The sequence below is a fragment of the Heptranchias perlo genome, chromosome 6, assembly GCF_035084215.1.
Source record: "Heptranchias perlo isolate sHepPer1 chromosome 6, sHepPer1.hap1, whole genome shotgun sequence".
Classification (NCBI taxonomy): Eukaryota; Metazoa; Chordata; class Chondrichthyes; order Hexanchiformes; family Hexanchidae; genus Heptranchias; species Heptranchias perlo.
In genome coordinates this window covers 28,885,785-28,912,486 of record NC_090330.1, presented here as the reverse complement: position 1 = coordinate 28,912,486, position 26,702 = coordinate 28,885,785, and the positions used below count along the sequence as shown (strand labels likewise).

At 41.3% G+C, this 26,702-nt stretch overlaps 1 protein-coding gene across 1 annotated transcript in view; it reads left to right on the top strand.

The window, feature by feature from the left end:
- Positions 1-26,702, top strand: part of pan3 (poly(A) specific ribonuclease subunit PAN3) — a 119,974-nt gene that overhangs the window by 12,910 nt on the left and 80,362 nt on the right. The window contains exon 3 of the mRNA XM_067986002.1: positions 17,370-17,442. Coding sequence (XP_067842103.1) covers positions 17,370-17,442 — 73 coding nt within the window. The remainder of the gene's footprint in view (positions 1-17,369; positions 17,443-26,702) is intronic.

The following is a 26,702-nucleotide window of genomic DNA, read 5'->3' as shown; positions in this document are numbered from 1 at the left end:
CCCTTGCCTCAGTCAATCTGCCACTTAAACCCTCATGCCTGCCACCCCTCATGCCTGTCACCTCCAGACTCTCTACAATTCCAATGTTCTCCTGAGCAGTGTCTCATCCTAAACACTGTAAACCTCAGCGCATCCATAACTCTATGGATGCCTATATCCTATCCCACGTATGCGTCACCCCTCTTCCTGCTGGCCTAGAAGTTAAAAATGGGATATGAGAGGAATAATGAATAGGTGGGAGGATATTAGATAGAAGAAAAGCAAAATTAGAATTTAGATCAGGTCATCAGCTGATCTAAATTCTAATTTTGCAACATCACTGACTAAGAAATGTCATGTGACATTAATAATCAATTACTACCGTTAACTTTTCTAATCTTTCCGATTCAGTTTCAGTCCCTGACACGTCAAGTTTGAAGTTCTCATCCTTATGTTTGAATCTCTTCCCAGCCTTGCCCCCCTTTTCTCTTTTCTTCACCACCCCCCCCCCTCCTCCCCCAGGAGCACAGTGTTGCGCTGGCTTCAGCCTCTTGTGCAGCCCCCTGCTCTGCGCCCCTCCATTGGTGGCTGGGCCTTCAGTTGCCTAAACCCCTCTGCACCTCTCTTTCTCTCTCTTTAAATTTACATCAGATTAAGATTTTGGGTACTCCTAATATTGTCTTTGTGCCCATTTTTTTTTTCCATGTGCCTCTGTGAAACAGCTTGGGGTGTTTTTCTACATTAAAGGTGCAAATAAATGCAAGTTGTTAATGTGGCTAAAATGGGAAAGTCACCAGGACCAGATGGTATGCTTCCCAGAATTCTGAAGGAAATTGGGGAAAAGGTAGCAGAGAGACTAACTATAATTTGCCGATAAAACCCTGCAAATGGAAATTGTACCAAAGGACTGGAAGATGGGAAATATAATGCCTCTGTTCAAGAAAGGGGAAAGAGATAAGCCAGGAATTATAGGTCAATTAGTCTTGGTTGTGGATTCATTTCTATAGCCCATAAAATGGGTTGAAATTTGTGAACACTTGGAAAGAAATGGGCTAGCCAGGACATTTGATATGGATTTGTAAAGGACTGGTCATGCTTCACTGACTCCCTCAAAACGTTCAACTAGTTAACAAACAAATAAAGGGAGTATAGTTAATTTTGAATATTTGTGGATTTTTTCTTTTGAAGAAATTTGATAAGGTGCTGCATTAGACACTTGTTATGAAAATTAGGTCACATGGCATTAAAAGGACTATAGTTGCACGGATAGAAGGATGGCTAGGGCACAGAAAGCAAAGGGTAGGGGGCAAATAGATTAATTTTTTTTGGGGGGGTTGGCTGGATGTAGGTAGTGGTGTGTCCCAGGCATCTGTGTTGGAACTTCTTTTCATGGAATTATAGAATTGTACAGCACAGAAGGTGGCCATTCACCCCATTGTGCCTGTGCTGGCTCCTTTATAGAATTATCCAAAGAATCCCATTCTCCTGCTCGTTCCCTATAGTCCTGCAAATTTTTCCTTTTCAAGTATATATTCAGTTTCCTTTTGAAAGTTACTATTGAATCTGCTTCCACCACCCTTTCAGGTAGTGCATTCAGATCATAACTCTGTTTTAAAAAAAATTCTCCTCATCTCCTTTCTGGTTCTTTTGCCAATTACCTTAAATCTGTATCCTCTGGTTACTGACCCTCCTGCCGGTAGAAACAGTTTGTCCTTATTTTTTTTATCAAAACCTTTCATAATTTTCAATACCTCTATTAAATCTCCCCTTAGCCTTCTCTGCTCCAAGGAGAACAATACCACCTTCTCTACTCTCTCCACATAACTAAAATCCCTCATCCTTGGTACCATTCAAGTGAATCTGCTCTGCCCCTCCTTCAAGGCCTTTACATCCTTCCTAAATCATGGTGCCCAGAATTGGGCACAGTACTCCAGCTAAGGCCTAATCAGTGATTTATAATGGTTTAGCATAACTTCCTTGCTTTTGTACTCTATGCCTCTATTTATAAAGCCAAAGATTCCATATGCTTTTTTAAAAGGCTTATCAAGTTGTAATGCCATCTTCAAAGATTTGTGTATGTGAACTCCCAGATCACTCTGTTCCTGCATCCCCTTTAAAATGGGGGTTTCCTGTTTTACATGTGTCCATGTCTAAATCATTTATACAAAATAAGATTAAAATCAAAGCTTGTTGATACAAAATTAGGGAATATGATAAACAATGATAAAGTATACAAGAGATTGCAAGAGGAGATAGGTTAGCTGAGGGTATATTTTGAAAACAAAATTGAAGAAATGAATGGTAAGATTTTGAGTGGAGGAACAGGAATTTAAGGATTCAGATACATAGATCTTTAAAGGTGGGAATGAAGGTTTAAAAAAGAAGTGAAATTCTGGGTTTTGTATATCGGGGCAGTCAATTAAAAACCAAAGATGTGATTTTTGAATTTGTACATGGTGTTGGGTAGGCCACAATTAGGGTGTTGTGTGCAGCCTTCCCTATTTCTGTAACCTCCTACAACCCTCCGATCTTTGCGCTCCTCCAATTCTGGCCTCTTGCGCATCCCCGATTTTCAGTGCTCCACCCTTGGTGGCCATGCCTTCAGCTGCCTAGGCCCTAAGTTCTGGAAGTCCCTCCCTAAACCTCACAGTCTCTCCACCTCTCACTCCTTTTAAGTCACTTCTTAAAGCTACATCTTTGACCACGCTTTTGGCCATGTATCCTAATATCTCTTTATGTAGCTCGGTGTCAAATTTTGTCCGATAATGCTCCTGTGAAGCGCCATGGGACATTTTTACTATGTTAAAGGCGCGATACAAACACAAGTTGTTCTGGGTACCACCTTATAAGATGGATGTTTGAGTCGTGGAAAGGGTACAAAGATTCATTAGAATAATACCAGGAATAAGAGATTGTAATTGAGGAAAAGCTGAAAAAATTTTGGTTATGGGGGAAAGTAATAAAGGTTTCCAAATTATGAAAGGCTTTGAAAAGGTTAATAGTGATAAATTGTTTGCACTAGCTGTTATAGCAGCTGGGCATAGAGTCAAGATAATTGCAAGAGTGAAAGGGGTAAGTTAGAAGAATTTTTTTCACATGAGAGGCTATTTGGACACACTGTTTTGTCACAAGTGGCTATTGAGGCAGAAAATGTAATATTTAAAAGGCAGTTGAAGAAGAATTTGGAGGGAGACCAAATAAAAGGATACAGGGAAATGGCAGCAAATGGGATTAGAGTACACAGCAGTTCCAGTTGAAGAGCTAGCATTGGCAGAGGCACAATGGACCAGTAGCGGCCTGTGCTGTAACGTCAATGATTTCTGTGTTGTAGCAGATTCAGTGATGATGGGCGGCACTCAGTAAAACTGAAGTGACAGTGAGACTAGCTTCAAGAGGTTGGTTCTTCTTGGAGGCAAAGCATGCTGGTGTTGTCAACAGCAACAAGAATTTGCATTTATATAGCATCTGTAGAAAAATGTCCCAAAGTGCTTCAGTGGTATAAGGGAAAAATGGATACCAAGCCAAAGAAGGGGATATTGGGAGGGGTGACCAAAAGCTTGGTCAAAGAGGCTGGTTTTAAGGAGGGTTTTAGAAGTGAGAGTTAGAGAAACAGAGTTTGGGCAAAGCGTGGAGAGGGTGGGGCAGCGTTAAAGCGTTGGAGGAGGTTACATAGATAGGGAGGGACTTCGAGGCCATGAAAGGATTTAAACATGAAGATGAGAATTTTAAATGTGAGGCATTGGGAAAGGGAGCCATTGCAGGTCAACAAGGACAGGGTTGATGGTCATGCAGGACTTCGTGTGGGATAGAGTACGGGCAGTAGAGTTTTGGATCAGTTTAAGTTTACAGAGGGTGTAGGATGGGAGGCCAGGCGGGAGAGTTTTGGAATAATTGAGTCTGGAGGTGACAAAGGCAGTGATCAGGGTTTTGGAGGCAGATGAGCTGAAGAAAGGGAATGTTAAGTGGTAGAGGTAGGTGGTTTTTGTGATGGAGAGAATGGAATGTTATGGATAAATAGAAGTGAGGATAAAATTGAATCTAAAGAAAAAGGTATATGCAAAGTACATAAAGGAGAGGATAACAAAAGGGAATATGAGCTTAGGAAAGGGTAAAAAGACAATTAGGAAGGCAAAGAGAAATATGAATTAAAATAGCAAAATATTTTTAAAAATTGTAAAGTATTATAGGCACAAAAAAGTAGAATTAAGATAGGAATAGGTCCACTAAGAGATAAGCAAGATAAACTTGAGATTGTACTGAAATGGCAGGGATACTGAATAGATACTTTGCCTTAGTTTTTACGAAGAGGCTACCAAAGAGGAAATTACAACAGTAGAGGTTAGGGATATTACAACAGTTAAGATAGAAAGAAAGAAGATACTTGACAAACAAGCCAAACTTGAGGACAAAACCCCAGGTCCAGATAGAATGTACTTATGGATACTCAAACTAGGGAGGAGTTAGCAGAGGCACTAGTATCCATATATAAAAATTCAATGGGAGAGGGAAAAGTGTCGGAGGACTGGCAAACAGCAAATGTAATCAGTATCTTCAAAAAGGAAGATAGCATAAACCCAGCCTCACCAATCCAGGACCTCCCGAACCACTTAACAGCCAATGAAGTACTTTTCAAGTGTAGTCAATATTGTAATGTAAGATTATGTGAAGCCTTTTCCAGGCCATTTGCACTTTTATTTATCAACCAAGAAAAATTATAAGTACCTTTTTATAAGCCTTCAATCAGATGACAATGACTTCTATCATTGTTTCAGGATTATGGATTGGTTGGTCTGCTTTTCCTAATTATTGTATCTTATGGGCCACAGAAATGTCCTTCTAAGGTGATTTAAACCCAGTGAACTTATGTGGTTGTTTTCTATTAAAGTTCCAATCTTATGCTTATAATAAAATTGAAACAGTATTGCTAGTACTTTTACAGATGTTTTCTTCTGTTTCACTGCTGAGTTAGTGCACTCATGGAAAGTGGTAGGAGGGCTGGAGTGTGTAGTGGGCTAAACATAGCTTTTCTCTTCTGGAATCTTATCCATCTCATTCTGATGGATGAAAATCTGCTGGCTGAAGAGTCCTATGTGAAATAAATTCAGACACTTTTAATCCAGTTCCTGGTGGGAATGACTTTACATTACAAAACAGCTCATAGTTCTGCATTAGCTGGCACTGCTGGAAAAATATCTCATTGTTGCAGTAAATAGTGCTTTATTCTCCATTTGACAATCCTGTACCTGACTCATTGTCTTGCTGAGTAGGCCTGTAATGAATGTGGATAAACACAAAGGAGAAGTGTATTCTAGCAAATTGTCACAAAATCCCAAATATTCTAGAAAGTCACACAGTCCCTATTTTCCTCAGTATATCTAAGTCACTCTGTAACTGTGCTTTAAAGCTGCTAGTCAGAAGGCAGCTCAGCAAGAGATATTTTGTGCACAAATCTCCTGATGTCAGGTCGCACTGTTCCATGTAGAATTTTCTGTTTTCCTTGAGCTTATCATAGGTCCACCTGCATTGAGTGTGACAGATGTACAGCCCCAGTTGAATAGGCCCTAGGCAAAGTTCCCTTATTCATAACATCATACCAGATACGTTGAACAATAATGTATCTTTCCTTGCTACCTTTAATTAGAAGTTTTAAAGCATATAAAATCAGGTGAAGAGGAGCAACTGAGATGTACAGTGGGTGTAGTTGTTTATTCTAATAAGATTTTGGGTTACTTGACATTTCAATGGAATAGGCTCATCTTTTAAAGGAGAAGGAATGAGTGTGAGTGTCCTTTCCCTTCTCTGGGAGAGTCGCAATTTTTCACCCAGGCAGCTTCAATGTCCTGTTTCTGGTGCAGCTCGCGTGCATCTCAGAACAGCTTTGTTCAATTACATGGAAGGTTGATCCAAAGGCGCCTGAGCCAGGAAAACTATAAACTGGTTGTGTACTTGGATAGTGGATGCCTTCAGCTTTTAATTTTGTAAATATACATGTGGGGATATCAAAATATTCTACACCTCGTTCATTTGATATTTATTTGTTCTTAAACCACAAGATTTTGTGTATTGGTCAGGATTATTTTGTTTGCTATACAGTAGAACACTGTTAGTAGTAAATAGTTGCTGTGTCCTTGTGGTGTGCTGTTGCCCATTCAAATGAAGCATAGATAAACACGAGGTAGAAAGAATAAAAGGATATGTTGATAGGATTAGACGAAGTAGGGAGGGAGGAGGCTTGTGTGGAGCATAAACACCGGCATGGACCTGTTGGGCCGAATGGTCTGTTTCTGTGCTGTACGTTCTATGTAATTTGTCAGGTTAGGTGTCTTTTCTTTTAGTAAGGTGACATAATTGGGTGTAGCAGCAGGCAATTGTAACAAGGACAAGTGTCTCATATATCCGACTCTGTTCGTTGCTCGGAGCATAGAAATGGGGAAATTTTACTGGATACCACCAAACCATTTGAAAATTCCCCTATTGTAATGCTTGTCCAAGCAGTCCTGGGTCAACAAACGATTCACTCTTTTTAAAGTTCTGCATATAAAGGATATTCAAGTTATCAGCATTGGAATTTTTATCTGTGATTATTTATGTCCCGCAAGAAATTAATTTAGAGGTGATGGGACAAATCAAACATTGTCTGTTGAAAGAAACTGATTTATCTTGTTCATGGCTTCCTATGGGATTGAAGCCCATGGGATTAAAGGGCCAGTAGCACCGTGGATATGAAATTGGCTAAGAGACAGAAAACAGTAGTGGTGAACGGTTGTTTTTCTGACTGGAGGAAAGTATACAATGGTGCCCACCAGGGGCCGGTATTATGACCGCTGCTCTTTTTGATATATATTAATGACCTGGACTTGGGTATAAAAAGCATAATTTCAAAGTTTGCAGATGACCCACGACTCAGCAATGTCATAAATGGTGAGGAGGATCGTAAATGACTTCATGAGGACATTGACAGACTGGTGAAATGGGCAGACACATAGCAGATGAAATTTAATGCAGAGTCTGACAGCTCAGAGGCAGTGGCAGGGTTGAGAGGTAGAGAGCTGAGTGTCACAGCATACATGTGAAAACTGACCTTGTCTGCTGATGATGTCAAGGGATAGTAGGCAGAAAAGAAAGAGGAGGGGGCCAAGAATAGACCTAATGTGACGCAGTGGGAAGAGAAGCCATTGGTAGAGATACTCTAATTATCATTGGATAGGTATGATTGGAACCAAGCGAGGGCAGTCCCACTAAACCAACATCACAAACATATTATCTGGTCGTTATCTTATAACTGTTTATGGGACCTGTGCACAAATTGCTGCATTACAACAGTGACTACACTTCAAAAAAAAGTACTTCATTGGATGTAAAGCACTTTGGGATGCCATGGGGTAGTGAAAGGCGCTATATAAATGTATGCCTTTTTTTCTTTCTCTTAACCTGGACGGGGATGGTGTGGTCGACTGTGTCAAAGGCTATGGAGAGGGTGAGGAGGGAAAATACACCGCTGTCATAGTCACAGAGAATGTTGTTCATGGCTCTGGCTAGGGCTGTTTTTGATGCTGTGGGAAAGGCGGAAATCTGATTGGAGGGATTCACATGGGGAGTTGCAGGAGAGATGGGCATAGATCTGGCAGGTGAGATCAGGTTTAACACTTATGGCTGAAGCTCCCAATCAGTTCCAAATGTATATAAAACACAGAATTAACTATTGTGGAGGTGGGGTAATTCATGAGAAACAGAAAGAGATGTATTACTGTGAGTACTGGATGAATTACTTTTTACTTGTAAACATCTGTTGCGGGGCATTAATAGCAGGAAAAATTGAAATTATGGCTCTGATATTTGTGGGGAGGGTACAGGGGAGCGGAGTGGGGGGGATCCCGGAAAGCGCGGGGACGCGGAGGTCTTGCCGCTGGGGACAGTCCCTGCCAATCGGGAGAGATCGGAGCTTGGTGGGGGGGGGCGCGGTTCAGAGCCTGACAATCGGGAGGGAGAGAGATATCAGGGCTCGGGATTGGAGCTTGGTTGGGGTCAGATCCCCGGCAGGAGTCTCGGCATCGGGGCTTGGTTGGCGGGGGTGGGGGCCGGTGATCTTGGCAGCGAGGAGAGGCCGCAACCGGCTGAAGGGAGGCCAAAGGTTCCTTGAGGGACCAAGCGAGCACTCCTACTCTTGGCCCACAAGGAATACTCTAGAAAGCACTAACCTGCTGGAGCCGGCAGCTCTCGCCTCCATTTCGCTGCCGGGTTTCCCGAGCCCTGGGAAAAACAGCTAGCAACTGTTAAATTTAAATCAGGTTCCCAATTGCACTGTGGGAGCCTGATTTAAATATGATAATGAAGTGGCCTGCCTCTCCAAGACGAGGCACATGCACACCTCACAACCCGCCACCGTAAGAATGGCGGCAGGCGCATACGTGGTAGGTCGGGGGCATGTTCCCCGATTTTTAATTTTTAACCCCCTCCTGCTTGTCGTGGGCAGGTTAATGTTGAGGCCTATATCTTTGTCTTTTTAATATGTAATCTGTAATGTAGGGTGTGTTGAGTTATAATGTAACAGTCCATGTTCTGAGCAATGCTCCAATTCCAAATTTGCGAAATGAAACTCAGCTTATTTTGACTTTTTTCAATCAACAGATTTGCCAGTTGTCCAAAGGGTTTGAAATCAAAAAATATTTTGAAGTGTTTATTCTCCTATGTAACAGAATTTAAACAATTTTGATTCTTATTGTTTATGGCTGTGCATCATGTTAGTTGAAAAGCCAGTAACTGGTTTGTAATCCGTTAAAATGTTTAAAATTCAACCACCACAGTGATGAGATCTTCAGGTATTTTTTTGGCATGTACTTTAATATATATAGTCTTGAAATTACTAGTAAACCCATATAAAACATTGGTTAGGCCTCAGCTGGAGTATTGTGTTCAATTCTGGGCACCACACTTTAGGAAGGATGTCAAGGCCGAAAGAGGGTGCAGAGGAGATTTACTGGAATGGTACCAGGGATGAAGGACTTCAGTTATGTGAAGAGATTGGAGAAGCTGGGGTTGTTCTCCTTAGAACAGAGAAGGTTGAGAGGAGATTTGATAGAGATGATCAAAATCATGATAGAGTAAATAAGGAGAAACTTTCCAGTGGCAGAAGGGTCGGTAACTAGAAAACACAGATTTAAGGTGATCAGCAAAAGAACCAGTGGCGACATGACGAAAACATTTTTTATGCAGCCAGTTGTTGTGATCTGGAATGCACCGCCTGAAAGGACAGATTGAATAGTAACTTTCAAAAAGGAATTGGATAAATACTTGAAGGGAAAAAAATTATAGGGAAGGGGAGGGAACTGTTAGCAATATCTGCTAACATGGGGGTGAGGAAGGGAGGTTGGGTGGTCAGCGGTTTGATGGGAATAGGGTCAAGGGAGCAGGAGTGGGTCTTATGATCAAGACAAACTCAGAGAGGGCATGATGGGAAATAGGAAAGAAACTAGACAAAGATGCGAGTTCAGGGCTAAGGCGGGGGGGGACCGTGGGGGAAGTTTGGCTTGGTGGACTAGGAGAAGGGAGAGAAATGTCAGGCAGCTGAACGGATGGTCTCAATCTTGGTGACAAAGTAGTCCAAGAACTCCTCGCACTTGTTAGAGGTGAGGGTGGAGGAGGCAGTGGAGAAGGGTTTAAGAAGACTGTTTGTAGTGAAGAGAAGCTGGGGGTTATCTTTGCATTCCAGGATACAGCGGGATCAGGACAACATCCACACTTGGTCTAACAAGTGACAGGTAATATTTGCACCACATAAGTGCCAGGTAATGACAATCCCAAACAAGAGAAACCTCAGCCGCCTCTCTTTGACTTTCATTCATCGCTGAGACCCCCGTCAACTTCTGGTTCAGCTCGATCAACCCCGTGGCTACAAGATCAGGACAGCGGCTAGGTACTCTGAGATAAGTGGCTCACCACCTGACCCCTCAAAAGCTCTTCACCTACAAGGCTTAAACCAGAGTGTGATGGAATACACACCATTTGTCTGGATGGGTGTAACTGCAATAATGCTCAAAGCTCGACACCACTCAGGACAGAACAGTTCACTTGGTGGCCCTGCCACTGGACTCAATATCCGCCGACGCATATGGTTGCAGTGTGTACAATCTACTTGATGCACTGGAGCAACATACCAAGGTGACTTCAACCATACTTCCCTTCTCTGCAACCTCTACCACTGAGAAGGACAAGTGTAGCAATGTATTGGAACACCATCACCTCCCAAGTTCCCTTCCAAGTCACACCATCCTGACTTGGACATACATTGCTGTTCTTTCATCATCACTGGGACAATATCTTGAAATTCCCTACCTAACAGCATTGCAACAGCATGAGCCCTTTTAATATGCTATGATTTCCTATGATGTACATAGGACCCTGATTGCAATTTTGAGGGAGCGATGGGTGGAGTGTGTGCCGTGCACATTCTGCCCATTTGTTCTACGCAGTAATTTCAAAAGATGGCCACGTATCTTTTTTAACTTCATTTTTGTGGGACCAGAGAAGCACTCCCGCTCCTCCAGACTCCACGAGAATACTGTGGGTAGCTGCTGCCCTAGGCTCGCCCGCCTGACTTGTCATTCAGCCGGCAAGCTGCAGCAGGTTGCATTCGGGGGTGCAGCTCGCTAGAACCATGCTAATGAGGCCCAATGCTCAAAATTGCTTGGACCTCTCCACTGGCCCAACAGGCGGGCGGCTAGTATGATCCACCAGGTGTCTGCTCAAAGGTCAAAATCGACCCCATACTTTGAGAAAAGGAAACCGATGTTCTTGATATTCGGTACCAGTGTCCTCATTTAATTAATGCAGAAAAATGCCTAGTTGGAAAAAAAAAATCGGTGAAAGAAAATCACACATCTCTGCTATAACATACTTTGGTGAGGATTTTATAGCTACTCAGTGCCACCCAGAATATTAGTAATCTTGTTTTTTGACAACTGTTCTGGTAACCAAGTTGAAGTCCTGATCAAACCTATGAAGGGCATGTCTTGCCTAGTTTTCAAGTCTTAAGGCCTGCTCAACAGGCTTCAAACAAACAAGTGTTCAGAAGTAGAATTATAGCCATAGCTGATGAATTCAGTTGTTTACTGTGGTTGTTTGTTTAATCAGTGATTTCTTCCTTACTAGTGGGTATACCTCTGTACTTTGATGCTCTATAATCTTCACAACTATTCTATGTATTCACTTACATGAAATCATTATAGAAATTTACAAGAGCAGATGTTTCTAGTTGTCTCTCATTCAAGTTACTGCTTTTTTACCCTTTTAAAAGATTTTTATACATCAGTTGCAACACATGCTAAGAGTTTACTATCCTGTATAAATACTGGAGAGAAAAAAGATGCTCTGACGAACAAAAATAAATCACATTTCTCTCTGATTTGTAACTGGTTAACCTGATATAAAAAGTGATTCACAGCATTTAAATGTCACTTGAGTATAAGCCTTTTCAAAATAAAATGTTGTAAATCTTCATTTCTGTTTCTGGGCCACCGGACCTTGTTTAGTAAAGCAGGGTGGTTGAACTGGTGGATAACTTTGTAGATGCTCTCAGCAATGCTCTTTTGACCAATTCAGGAGTGTGTTTCAGTGACGCACAAAGAGGACAGTGTTTCCAATTCTTTCACCTCATAAGTTTGGGTAGCTGGCAAAAATTCTTTGATTCATAAATGCAAGTGAAGTACTCAGTTGAGACTGAATTTCAAAACTACACTTCTTCCTTTTGCCTCCTTTGAAATCAGTATGCTAGTCATCTAGTTCTACTGGTGTGTAGTAGGAGGGGCTGGCAAATTTGATTACTTTACACATTAACTTGTTTCTGCATCAAATCAGCATCAAAAACAATTGCCTTTTTATATATAGGGAACCCTGTCCGGCCCCCCAAAAAAGCTGTTGGATAATTGCTAATCTACATTCATGCCATTCCTGACTTTTGTGAATTCAGGTCTTTTTAAAATTGAACTCCCTGTTTTTCTTAATATGCGTGAATGTTTTTTAATTGAAAAATGTATGGAATGTAATGTCAAAAAAGACTTATTTTCATACTGTTGATCAATATTAATCCTCGCACACTAATAATTGCAACCACAGAAGCCACAGCAAGGCTGTTGTAGCAATGAAACCAAATAGTATATGTACCAAGCCAGTTGGAACAGATGTGTTTGAATGTGTGAATCCTTATTTCCTGTGGTATTGAACTGTGGGTGATACCTGTTTATATATTGGCAAACTGGACAAAGGCCAGGCTCTGAAGTCAATTATTTTTCCTGTGTCTTAGCCCACACTTGCCAAGTACAATAGCAGTTAACTCTGCATGTTCTGCTTCTAAATCTATGCAGATTAAATAGCTACCTCTATTCTGGTATTGCATGAACTATTCTTTCCTTTTTTTATTATTCGTTCATGGGATGTGGGTGTCGCTGGCAAGGCCAGCATTTATTGCCCATCCCTAATTGCCCTTGAGAAGGTGGTGGTGAGCCACCTTGAACCGCTGCAGTCCGTGTGGTGAAGGTTCTTCCACAGTGCTGTTAGGAAGGGAGTTCCAGAATTTTGACCCAACGACGATGAAGGAACGGCGATATATTTCCAAGTCGGGATGGTGTGTGACTTGGAGTGAAACGTGCAGGTGGTGTTGTTCCTATGTGCCTGATGCCCTTGTCCTTCTAGGTGGTAGAGGTCGCGGGTTTGGGAGGTGCTATCGAAGAAGCCTTGGCGAGTTGCTACATTGCATCCTGTGGAGGGTACACACCGCAGCCACAGTGCGCCGGTGGTGAAGGGAGTGAATTTTTAGGGTGGAGGATGGGGTGCCAATCAAGCGGGCTGCTTTGTCCTGGATGGTGTCGAGCTTCTTGAATGTTGTTGGAGCTGCACTCATCCAGGCAAGTGGAGAGTATTCCATCATACTCCTAACTTGTGCCTTGTAGATGGTGGAAAGGCTTTGGGGAGTCAGGAGGTGAGTCACTCGCCGCAGAATACCCAGCCTCTGACCTGCTCTTGTAGCCACAGTATTTATATGGCTGGTCCAGTTAAGTTTCTGGTCGATGGTGGGGGATTCGGCGATGGTAATGCAGTTGAATGTCAAGGGGAGGTGGTTACACACACTCTTGTTAGAGATGGTCATTGCCTGGCACTTGTCTGGCGCGAATGTTACTTGCCACTTATCAGCCCAAGTCTGGATGTTGTCCAGATCTTGCTGCATGCAGGCACGGACTGCTTCATTATCTGAGGGGTTGCGAATGGAACTGAACACTGTGCAATCATCAGCGAACATCCCCATTTCTGACCTTATGATGGAAGGAAGGTCATTGATGAAGCAGCTGAAGATGGTTGGGCCTAGGACACTGCCCTGGGGAACTCCTGCAGCAATGTCCTGGGGCTGAGATGATTGGCCTCCAACAACCACTACCATCTTCCTTTGTGCTAGGTATGACTCCAGCCACCGGAGAGTTTTCCCCCTGATTCCCATTGACTTCAATTTTACTAGGGCTCCTTGGTGCTACACTCTGTCAAATGCTGCCTTGATGTCAAGAGCAGTCACTCTGACCTCATCACTGGAATTCAGCTCTTTTGTCCATGTTTGGACCAAGGCTGTAATAGAGTGGTCCTGGCGGAACCCAAACTGAGCATCGGTGAGCAGGTTAATGGTGAGTAAGTGCCCCTTGATAGCACTGTCGATGACACCTTCCATCACTTTGCTGATGATTGAGAGTAGACTGATTGGGTGGTAATTGGCCAGATTGGATTTGTCCTGCTTTTTGTGGACAGGACATACTTGGGCAATTTTCCACATTGTCAGGTAGATGCCAGTGTTGTAGCTGTACTGGAACAGTTTGGCTAGAGACGCGGCTGCATTAATGCAGCAACACTATTTTATGGAAAATTAGACCCTCTCTTGCAGACAACAACTTGCATTTATATAGTGCCTTTAATGCAATAAAATGTTGGAAGAACCAGAGAAGAATTGAGAGTTGGCTGAATGCAAGGTCAAAAAAATAGGAAGGCTGGAGTCAAGGACAAGCAGAGTTTTTGGCAGGGGCCAAATAAAGTCACGTTGGTTTTTCCATTGTTCAGTTGGAGCAAGTTCTAGCTCATGCATAGTGATGTCAAATAGATAGTCTAACACGATGGAGGTGGTGGTGGAAATGTAGAGCTGGGTGTCATGCATACAGTTGGAAATGCATGTTTCTGTGGATAATGTCTCTGAGGGACAGCATGTACAGGGTGAAAAGGAGAGGGCCAAGGATGGAATCTTGGCATGCTCTAGAGGTGACTGTGGGGCAGCAGAAGAAAGCATTATTGGAGATGTGTTGACTCTGTTGGAACAAGAAAGAAGGGAGTCAGGTGTGGGCGCACCCCCAGAGCTAGGCGGCAGAGAAAATATGATGGAGTGGTTGACAGTGTTGAATGTTGCAGAGAGGTCGAGGAGGACAAGAGAGTTAGTTTCATGGCTGCTGTCATGTAAGCAGTCATTGGTGACATTAATTATGGTGGTCTGGGTCCTGTGGGAAGGATGGAAACCGAATGGGAGGAAATCAAAAAGCAAATTTGGAGGTGAGCATGAAGCTGAATGGCTGATTTTGCTCCCTTACTCCATTTTAACTGTATTGGCTCCAGCTCTGCATTCATTTTTAAACTGCCCCATCAACTCCACTTTCATTAGCCCTGGTGGAGATGTGGAAATATTTTTGTATTGCCTGGTCAGGCCCATTCTGCCAGGCCAGCTCAAGCTCCTCTTGTACTTTCTAATGGCAGCATTAGCACCCCAGCTTCTCAGCTGTGCTGGTTCCATACAGTGCTGCTTTGAAGATGAGCTTTTATATAGCTCTGCTTTCTCTGGCCCTGTTAGAGGTTCAGACTTTCCACTATTGCTAATATTTGCTCCTTTTGTCACTAGTGTTCCTCACCTGAAGCCTGCCCTCTGTGCCTTTCCTAACCCTGTTGGCCTTCTCTACTCTCTTGTCTTCCCAGCTCCACTCCTTTGGATGCAAGCATTGTTCCCCCCCCACCCCTCCCCCAACACACACACAATCCTGCCCTTAATTGATGCTGTCCTACCAAATCCTGGGCTTTTCTTGGTCTGTCGTCTTCCTGGCCCTATTCCTTTTGACTGCTAGCATTCCCCACCACAAGCTTCAATGACTTTCCCAGCACTAATGCCATCCTCATTTGTTCTGGGCAGGACAGACAGGGATGCATGGGGGAAATAAAATACAGAAGGACAAATGAAGGCAGAAAGAAATGGTGGAGATAGTGACAAGAAGCAGATATGGGGAAACCGAGACATATGGATAAAGAGAAGGTGGCAGACAGCAAAGACTTGGGACACACGTGGGGCAGAGAGCTCGAAATGGGGCATAAATGGGGGGGGGGGGAGGAGAGAGACAGTAGAAAAGATGGGGGCAAAGAGAATACAGACAGACAAGAGGAGGATGGGGGCAGACACTGACAACAAAGATCAGGGGACAAACAAATGAGTGTGACAGATGAAAGAGGGATACAGAGAAACATTTACAGCAGAGGCAGATCAGGAGAAGGAAAGACAGACCATGATGAGAAAGGGAGAGAGAAGTGTCAGAGGTATGAGTAACATGCAGAGCAATTGGGGGTAGCAGATCACTGGAGAGACATATGGGTACAACAGATTGCAGATGCACATGGGAGAGAACTTGGGGCCAAGAAAACATGATGAAATACAGCGTACAATATTGGGAGTGGAAAACGATCATGTGGACAAATCGCAAAACAGAGGGCACTTGTAGAAGAGAGTGAAGGGGGAGACAGATGCAGGAGTCCAAATGAGAAAGATACAATAGTTAGGGGAAGAGGACACTGAGCAATGTCACATGAGAGTTAATAGTTACAAGTTTAAAATATTTTTCATCCTTTTGATACTTGGAAGTCAAAATTATAATTCTTGGAGCAAATAGCAAAATTTAAGGTTACTGTAGAATGATCAAATCATGTGTTCCATTTACATTATAGAATCACTTTGAATAGGAGCTGTTTGCCTGCTTCTGAAATTGGTCCATTTATACTGTGACAGAGGGGAAAAGTCTGCTTGCCTGTACAGTCTTATTCAGAGCATAGATTTTGTGAATGCTAATTTAGTATAAATTATCAATATGGACAAGAGCTTCCCTGATAAAGGAAGAACCTGCATTTATATAAATACTTTTCGTTACCCCAAGATGTCCCAAAGCACCTTACAGTCAATTAATTACTTTTGAAACTGTTGTATAGGTAAACACAGCAGTCAATTTGCGCACAGCAAGGTTCCACAAACAGCAAAAAGATAAATAACCAAATAATCTGTTATGGTGGTGTTGGTTGCGGGATAAATGTTGGCCAGGACATTGGAGGAACTCCCCTGCTGCTCTTTGAGTAGTCGCATGGGATCTTTAATGTCCATTTGAACATGATGTGGAGATGCCGGTGATGGACTGGGGTTGACAATTGTAAACAATTTTACAACACCAAGTTATAGTCCAGCAATTTTATTTTAAATTCACAAGCTTTCGGAGGCTGTCTTTTCCAAACTGTCTTTTCAGCTCACTTTTCAACTTAAGCCCTTCCTTCCCATGTCTCAAACAGTTATGATGAAGGAATGGTTTTTTATTATATATAATATATATATATATATATACATACATACAAGTCGGGATAGTGTGTAACTTAGGGAATTTGGAGGTGATAGTGTTCCCATTGATCTTCCTGTTTCTGTTGGTGGAGGTCACAGGTGAACGATTTTTTCACATCGTTCACCTGACGAAGGAGGAAGCCTCCGAAAGCTTGTGAATTTAAAATAAAATTGCTGGACTATAACTTGGTGTTGTAAAATTGTTTTCCATTTGAACAGGCAGATGAAGCCTTAGTCTAATGTCTTAACTGAAAAGCAGCGCTCCTTCAGTACTGCACTGAGCTGGGAGAATCTCTGTACATCACAACGATGATAAAAGTATGTTATTGGCTTGTATTGATGGGGTAAAAGGTCAGCCCCACCCGTTGCCAGATCCAATGTGCTTGATCTGAGTCAGGTGTCTTTTATCTTTGCAAATGGTAGCACTCAGCTGTCCTAAGCGTACAGGGGGAAACCTTCCTTCCCAAAGGCTGTTAGTGGCACTGGTCCATGGTTGACTCTGGTACTCCTACTGTTGCAGGCAACCTTGTAAAGTAAATGAAATATCCATAGGTAAGCATTTTCTGTGTAAAGGTAAGAACACTTGTGCTAGTGGTGAAGTTAAACCAAATAAATTTAAATTAAGGATGAAAGGCAGGTAACTTTTACAAAGTAATTTTGTGTAGATTTGTCATGTGAGAGAATGGACATCATAAATGTCACAGTTATCATAATACTTTGTTTCTGTTTACAGAGGCAAGCTAACAGCAGCAGCTCACCCAGCCTGTTGAGTGATTGTGCCAAAGCTTATGCTTTTGCAGGACATGGTAAAGTATTTTATTGTAATTCAGTTGTGTTTATTTTAGAAAAATAGCTTATTGTAGGTGTTTTCAGAAATGTAGTTTGCTAAAGGGGGTGTCTTTTTTTGCCATTCAAAGTTTTCAGAAATGCAAGTTCTAGAGTTTTATGTAACTGGCTTTTAATAGTGTTATGATGCATCAAAACTTGGAACAGTTTTGAAGTGCACAACTGAAATTGTGCTTATAATGCAGTAAGTATTTGGCACAAATATATTTAAATATGTAAGATATTTAGTCTATGTCTAGTGTTTATAAAAATTACAGGATCGCTGTTATTAGGCTAGTTCCTGGCTCTGATTTGGGATGATCTAGGCTCACAGGATTGATGCTGTATCTGCAGTTTTTATTTTAATTTCACAAATTATAGCAGATGTATTTTGGGAATAGATCATTTTAAATATGATTTTTGGTAGGATTTTTAGAATTCTGTACTTTCAGTCTGCAATAATAGAAACCTTAGATGACATCTAAATTAACTCGTCTCTACTAATGGAATAATTTTTTAAAAATTTGTTCTTGGGATGCAGTTGATACTGACCAGGCTACATTTATTGTTGATCCTTAGTTGCCTTTAGAAGGTGGTGGTTGGCTTTCTCCTTGAAGCGCTGAAGCCTTGTGCTGATGATGCTCTCACAATGGTGTTAGGTAGGCAATTCCAGGATTTGTAACCAGTTATTGAAGTTAAATGGAGTTAAATCCGTCAGGTAAAATGATAGGCAGACTCGGTCCTTGTTTCTTGTCTTTCCTTTATTTCAATGTTACAGTCCGATAAGCAGGACACAGTCAAGCCTAGGTACGAGCTCTTCAGACAGTACCGTAGCTTTAATCGAATCATCCCTTTTTATACATTCAAATCTTCCGCTTATTTCCCTTAACTCCATGATTGGTTACAAGCTTGTGCATTGCCTTATATGGTGCATCACCCTCTTCTGTTTGTGCTATGCTCAGCAGTCTCAGCCGCTCCCTGTGGTAAATGAGTTTTCTAGCTGCTAATTCAATCAATTGCTGAGATAATCAGGATGTGGAGATGCCGGTGATGGACTGGGGTTGACAATTGTAAACAATTTTACAACACCAAGTTATAGTCCAGCAATTTTATTTTAAATTCACAAGCTTTCGGAGGCTACCTCCTTCCTCAGGTGAACCATATATATATATACACAAGTCGGGATAGTGTGTAACTTAGGGAATTTGGAGGTGATAGTGTTCCCATTGATCTTCCTGTTTCTGTTGGTGGAGGTCACAGGCTGTGGAAGTAAGCTGCAGTGCATCCTGTAGATAGTACGTAAAGTAGTCACAGTGCACTGGTGGTAGAGAGGATGGATATTCAGCCCAATTGGGCATTAATCAAATGCATTGCTCTGAGCTTCCTGAGTGTTGTTGCAGGGGGTGCAGTTATCCAAGCTAGGAGTAAATATTCCAGCACACTCCTGAGTTGAGCTTTGTAGATGGTGCAGAAGCTTTGACATGTGAAGATGAGCCACTCATTAGAGTATCTAGCTTTTGTAGCTACATTGTTGTTAAGGCTGGCCCAGCTACTCTTCTGGTCATTGGAGATCCCCAAATGTTGGTAGGGTGCCTGTTGGCTGCTGAAAGTCAGGGAGAGACAGCTGAGCTTTCTCTTGATTAAAATATTCATTACCTGGCACTTGCATGGCATAAATGTTACCTGCCATTTGTCAGCCCAAGCTTAGATATTGTCCAGACCTTGCTGTAGGCTGGCATGGGTTGCTTCATTACCACAGAAGTTGTGACTGGAGCTAACACTGTGGAATCATCAACGAACAGCCCACTACTGATCTTATGACTGAGATAAGGTCATTGATGAAGTAGCTGAAGTTGGTTAGGAAAAGGACACTTCCCTGAGGAACTCCTGCAGCAGTGTCCTGGGGCTGCAATGATTGGTGTCCAACAACCACAACCATCCTTTGTGTCAGGTGTGACTCTAGCCACTAGAGTGTGTTCTCCTTGGTTCCCCTGTTGGCCTCTTTTGTTTGGGCTTCTTGGTGCCATACTCAGTTGAATGTTCTTTGATGTCGAGGGCAATCACATTCACCTGCCCTCTGAAATTCAACCCTTCTCTCCATGTCTGAAAATGTAAAGACCTGTTAATAATTAATTCAGAAGTTTGTATTCAGAGTATAATTAGTATTTACAGCACAGGAAGAGGCCATTTGGCCCATTGTACCTGTGCCGGCTCTTTGAAAGAGCTAACCAATTAGTCCCATTCCTGTGCTGTTTCCCCATAGCCCTGTAATTTTTCTCCTTTCAAGTATTTATCCAGTTCCCTTTTGAAAGTTACTATTGAATCTGCTTCCACCGCCCTTTCGGGCAGTGCATTCCAGATCAAACTTAGAACAGAGAAGGTTAAGGGGAGATTTGATAGAGGTGTTCAAAATCATGAACAGTTTTGATAGAGTAAATAAGGAGAAATTGTTTCCGGTGGCAGATTTAAGGTGACCGGCAAAAGAGCCAGAGGCGACATGAGGAAACATTTTTTTATGTAGCGAGTTGGCAAACTTCTGATATCCTTCCTAAAGTGTGGTGCCCAGATTTGAACACAACATTCCAGCTGCAGCCTAACCAGTGTTTTATAAAGGTTTAGCACAACTTCCTTGCTTTTGTACTCTGCCTCTATTAATAAAGCCCAGGACCCCATATACTTTTTTAACAGCCTTCTCGGCTTGTCCTGTGACCTTCAAAGATTTGTGTACATACGCCCCCCCGGTCTCGCTGTTCCTGCGCTCCCTTTAAAATTGTACCATTTAGTTTATATTGCCTCTCCTCTCCTCATTCTTGCTACCAAAATGTATTACTGCACACTTCTCTGCGTTAAATTTCATCTGCCATGTGCCTGCGCATTTCACCAGTCTGTGTCTGTCCTCCTGAAGTTTGTTACTATTCTCCACATTGTTTACTACGTTCCGAGTTTTGTGTCATCTGCAAACTTTGAAATTATACCCTCTATACCCAAGTCCAGGTCATTAATATATATCAAAAAGAGCAGTGGTCCTAATACTGACCCCTGGGGAACACCGCTGAATACTTCCTTCCAGTCTGAAAAGCAACCGTTCACTACTACTCTCTGCTTTCTATCCCTTAGCCAATTTTGTATCCACGCTGCCACTGTCCCTTTAAACCCATGGACTTTAATTTTGCTAACAAGTCTATTATGTAATACTTTATTGAATGTCTTTTGAAAGTCCATATACACAACATCAACCGCACTACCCTCATCAACCATCTCCGTTAATTTATCAAATAACTCAATCAAGTTGGTCAAACATGATTTTCCTTTAACAAATCCATGTTGACTTTAATATTTAGCCCATACTTTTCCAAGTGCCAATTAATTTTGTCCCAGATTATTGTCCCTAAAAGTTTCCCCACCACCAATGTTAGGCTGACTGACTGTAATTGCCGGGTTTATCACGCTCCCCTTTTTTTTGAACAGGGGTATAACATTTGCAATCCTCCAGCCCTCTGGCACTGTTCCCCATATCTAAGGACGATTGAAAGATTGTGGCCACAGCCTCCACAATTTCCAACCTTTCTTCCCTCAGCAACCTAGGATGCATCCCATCTGGACTGAGTGACTTTTTTCTACTTTGAGTAGTGCCAATTTTTTAATTGTGATTTTACATATTCAACATTCTATATTCTAAATTAAATGGGAATGTATGTAATCACTGTGTGTAGTTGTATAAGTGCCAGTTATGTAATCTTAACACTTATCTCTTCTTATCACAGCGAAAGCTGTGTTTAAAAATGAGTGATATCCTAGTGTAGTCAATTAGATCAAATTAACTGATTTATGTTCATTATGTGTGTGGTATTTGTGTACACACACTAGAACGAGATGCCATACTATCTGAAGGTGCTTCTGATACCAGGTAAAGACTTTTAAGAGGAAAGCTTATGGACTGCTATTGAAAAAATTGCATTGCTGTATGAATCAAAATTATCATATAAAGGCAATGACTGAGATACTTTTCAAAACCTATGCAGTTTAATAGTTGTAGTATCCCTAGCTGAGGTCTGCTAACCCAGCAGAATTAGATTGAACTTCAGATCTTCCTGGTCAGTATTGTGGCTTTCCATTGCTGAATACTGCAATTTTTGAATTGTAGAAATGCTTAGAGCCATTGTACATAACTTGATTTTTGATTAAATTGAAAATGTATTTTATTGTAATTTTTATATTAGTGTAGGAATACTACTCAGACCTCTGACTGTTCATTGCATAGCTCATAACAGATAAAAAGTGAAATAATGTTTTGAGATTTTGATTTCATTTGCAGCCCCCATTATTGATCTTTCAGAATTTATAAATTGACTTTTTCACTTGGATTATTCATCACTCTTTGTAGCCACAAGATTGAGTTTGTTTACAGTGAGGGCTGTCTGAAGATCACATAATTATGCTTGAGGAAGACCATTTGGACTATCTTAATTCATCCATTCAGAAAGTTCCCCTATTCAACATCCAATTGTTTATTAAATAATTCCAAGATCTTTGCCTCCACTACTCTATCTAGAAGTCCATTTCATGTGTTGTTAACACTTTGTGTGGAGAAAAACATACTGATATCTGTCTTAAATTTATCTCCTTGGTAGTTTGAACCTGTGTCATCTTGTCCTTCTCTCACAATTTAATTCAAAGTAATATGTAGATTTACCTTTTCCTACCATAAACTATCTTGTATACCGCTACAAGATCACCTCTCGAACACCTCCTTTCAAGGCTGAAATGATCAAGTTTCTTCAATATTTCCTCATGATTCTGACCTCTAACGCTAGCGATTAGCTTCGTGCCTCTTTTCTGCACAGCATCCAGCACTTGAATGTCTCCCTTCTGTCTCAGTGATCAGAACTGGACATAGTACTCAAAGTGTGGTCCAATCAGAGCATGGTACAGTTTAATCATGATTTCCTCTGCATTCTACTGTTTTGACTAAATAGTTCTTCATTCTGTTTGCTTTGTTGGCTCGTCTACATTGTTTGGACATGTTGATATTGAGTCTACTAAAACTACTAGGTCTCATTCAGCTTCATACATGACCGTTTCAGTATTATTCATGAAGTTTGCGTTTTTCATTCCTTGAATCTGACTTATTAAGGAAAAAATTTTAAGTACTTTCTCTGTGCAATAGACCAGATCTGTCCTACAATATGTAATGTAAATCTAACATTGACCTTCTGGCCAAAGTGTCCTCATCTGTCAACTCCCAGTGGATGTGATTTAGGCCATATTTATACTGGTTTGAGTTCAGCAAACACTGCTCGCCCTGTTTTTTTTTGCTTGGCCATGGATATAAAATTTAATTCAAAAGCTTTGGTAAAGGCAAGGAATTTCAGCTTGAAAGTGTTAGGGAATTATACCAAATAATACCAAAAGAAAAGAATTAGCATATATTCATCTAAAAAGCACGTGATGTGTAGAACAACATTGTTGATGTTCAGTTAAATGACAGAGATTCACATGGGAATATACTTTGTTAAAATTTCCCACTTCCAAACAACATGTTTGATATATAGGAGACTCCTTTAGTATCTGCTGTCTAGCAAAACCTACTTTTTGCTGTTTTTTCTCATTTGACAACATATAAACAGTTAGGCAGGCATCCAAATTGGAAACTTGGGATTCTTCCTTTTAGTTTGCCACATAAGAACTGTAATGGTCTTGTGGGCTTTTAGGGTTTCAGTCTGGATTTGCCCTTTGTTTTTATTCTCCCATTGTTGGTACGGGGAAGGAGAGCTCATTTTCACCATTTCCCCACCCCCGACCATCTCTTCACGATTCATAATTACGACTTTATGGAAGTTTTAAATGAAGTTACACTTCAATTTTGACTTATTTGTCGTCATCATCACCCTCCAGTCTTAAAACATACTTGCTATTTTTATGCTTAAATTTGTTGATTGAATTCTGCATTGACTGAATAATTGTGTAGTCCAGTAATTTATCTTTTTATTGGTCAACTCCAACACCAGAATTTAAGATATGTATATCCCTTGCTACAGATCAGGGACCAGTACCCATAACAAACGTCTGCATTGTTTTCCACTATTGTATACTTTTCAGACGTGTAGTCTGTTCCAAGTTAAGCTGCAGGGCACATGTTTGAGTGTTTAAGCATCTGTCAGTATTTTGATGCCTGCTGATGCTGAAACAGAGGTAGAATTTTAGACATCTCCCCATCTTGCTTGTCAGAGAAGGAAGAATTGACTTAGACTCATAGAATCATTACACCACAGAGGAAGGCCATTAGGTCCATCAAGCCTATGCCGGACTTGGGCTACAGTTGCCACTGAAGCTGTATCTGTAAGTGATGGGGCAGTTTGCCTACCAAGAATATTGCTATTGGAGCCATCCTGAAAGAAGGCTTCAACATCCACTTATAGCTGTGTAATAGTTGTAGGAGTATTTCTGATGTTTGGTATCAGTATTGCCTCATAATAGGACCTCTGTCTCTGAGAACCCTGTCTTGAGGAGAACTCTATCCTGGATCTAATGACCTTGTCCACATCCCCCAGTTTTCCAAGTTTTGCTCTTCCTACCACCCATGTAGACTTTTAACTAAGCTATTTAGGGCAGTTTACAATGGTTCCAGCCAAGTTATGTATAATTCCTATAGACATGGAGGCTGGCCTTCCTCTCCTCCTGTTGTGCATTTGATATTTCATGTACATTCAATGGCAAGTCCTTGGGAAGACCTGATGTTCCAGAGAAAAAGAAAGTTTGATATATGAAGAGAAGGATATGTGGGAGAGGTGGAGATGTTACCCATATGTGACACATATGAGGATTGTGGTTCAACAAAGATGGTAGATTTAAAAGCAAATAGTGCACCTTAATGATGCAGCCTTGTTATATCGTCTTGGACGTTGCTGTTGCTAATGTGGTCTGCTGTCCAGGAAACAAGCCTGCTGTGCAGATGCATTCGGCTAAGGATTTCAGGTTTTCCTGATGGTCCACAGAAGAAGTCTTGGAACAAGTAAAGCAATGTTAGGGAGTTTCAAGAAATGCCAGTAAAACCTCGAAGTAATCCCCTTCAAAAAATATCCCATCCTGCTGTAGATGTGGTCGGACCTTTAAAAGGAAGACACTGTTTTGTGATAGAGGATGCGTGACACCTCGATTTGCAAGAATCAGACCATGGAGATGGCAAGATCCCAGAAATGAAATAAGTTTGGCTAGTATTCTGCCTTCACATGCCAGCACTGATTTATCCTAGCAACCTCCCCAGTACTTGCATCATTGCATTATTCCTCATTTAATTTAATCTCCATATATAAATGAAGCCATCTCACCTGCAATGGAGAAAAACAAGCTGGGAAGTGATCACGAAGAATTTTGTCTCTGTTCCCTTCAGGTGGTCATTTGTGATGTGCTGCATATGAGCTTGACCTGTGGTACGTATTCTGTCTGCCTAGATCAATTGGACTTGTAATTTTTTCCAAGTTCATTGTGGACTACCTTAATCAGTCATATACCCTAAACAGCCTCAAATGTGCTGTTGCCATTGCAATGTTTCTATCTCTTTTAAACTGAGAGTTCTTATATAAACAATTCTTATCTTTTTAGAGTGCTCTTAACACTTACTTTCTGGGATGTATTTGGAGACTGCTAAGTAAGATCACATGGGGTGGTTTATTTGTAAATCAAATCCTCTAGGCAGTGTAGAAGAATCTCCTGAAAAAGTTATCACAGTTTTCAACAACATCTTCATTTGGGAGAATTATATATGCACAAAGTTCTATGTACATGCATTCTTAAGTTAAGTGCTACTGACAGAATCCTAAAATCACATAGGTCCGGAATTTGATGCAATGGCAATATTAGCGACGTGTTCGGCCTTGTGCTGCCCAATCCTCCAGTGATGAATTTATGCCACAGTTTGCTGGAAAAATAAATAGAATATGCTGTTGCGTGCATAGCGGCGGGTCAAGAGTTGCGTGGCCAATGGCCAAAGTAAAAACCCATTGCGATGTGATGCTATTTGAACTTGGAAGTGTTTAAAATAATTGTTTGAAGATTGAACTAATGGGCAGAAACAAGCACAGATTCAAATTATAGAGAGCTGATTCGCCTTCAGGACTGTTTTTATATCTATCTAGTTAGTTCATTATATAAAACAGTTAGATAATCCCCCCCCACCAAATTTAGGTTTTACGAACAACATGGAAACCAGAGGCTTTTAGTCTTCGGTTGCTCAAGCAACCTGTAATTCCAGTGCTAGTTCTGATCTACTATTTGGATTTCAATAAGGTGTAAACGGGCATATTTTGACCAGTAACTACCGCATTCACAATGCGTAGGATTAACAATCTGCATTACATAAAAAAAGAATCGTATTCGGATGGTAGTTTAAATCTAGGAACAGGCCACCTGCTCCTGCCAAATATGTACAATTTCTGTTTTTTTGTACTTTGCACCAGTGACCATAGACACTATCAGAACTGCACCACTGAATAATAAAAAGACAGGGCATGAGGGCAACACAATTATTTCTATGATTCCTGTGATTGCACCAATGGTTTATGTGGCTGTGGCGATCACAGAAGTTAATTCAGCAAACTCGATCTCGCCATTGATTTTAATGGGGGCAGAGCTATGATAATTAGGTGTTCAACTTTTTCCACACGGGTCTGTGTGGAGCAGTGCAAAAGTCCTAATAAATTATGGTGTGGTGTACGTAATAGCATAAGTCACTCCCATCATAATTTCCTGGAATTTCTGCACCATAATAAAACATATGCTGTAGCTGGCACATAATTTTACGGCACATAATTTTACACCACATACGGCGGCCGTTTAATCCATTGCGCACGATAGCTCTTGGAAAGCGCTATACACTCATTCCCTTGCTCTTTTCCCGTACCTTTTAAACATTTTCTTTTTCAAATATTTATCCATTTCCTTCTAAATGCTGTTATGGATTCTGCTTCCACCAATGTTTCTAGTAGGGCATTCCATGCCCGATCCCCCCCCTCTCTTTTGGTGATAAATTTATGCCCTCTAATTACTGACTCCAACCAAGAAAATAGTTTTTTCCTGATACATTTATCATATAATTTCAAAAGCCTCTATCACACTGCCTTTTTCTTTGTTCTGATGAATAGAGCCTCAGTTTCTCTAGTTACTCGTCTTAACTAAAGCCTCTCACCTCTGGTATTATCTTAGTGAATCTCTTCTGCACCCTCTTTACAGCCTTGACATCTTT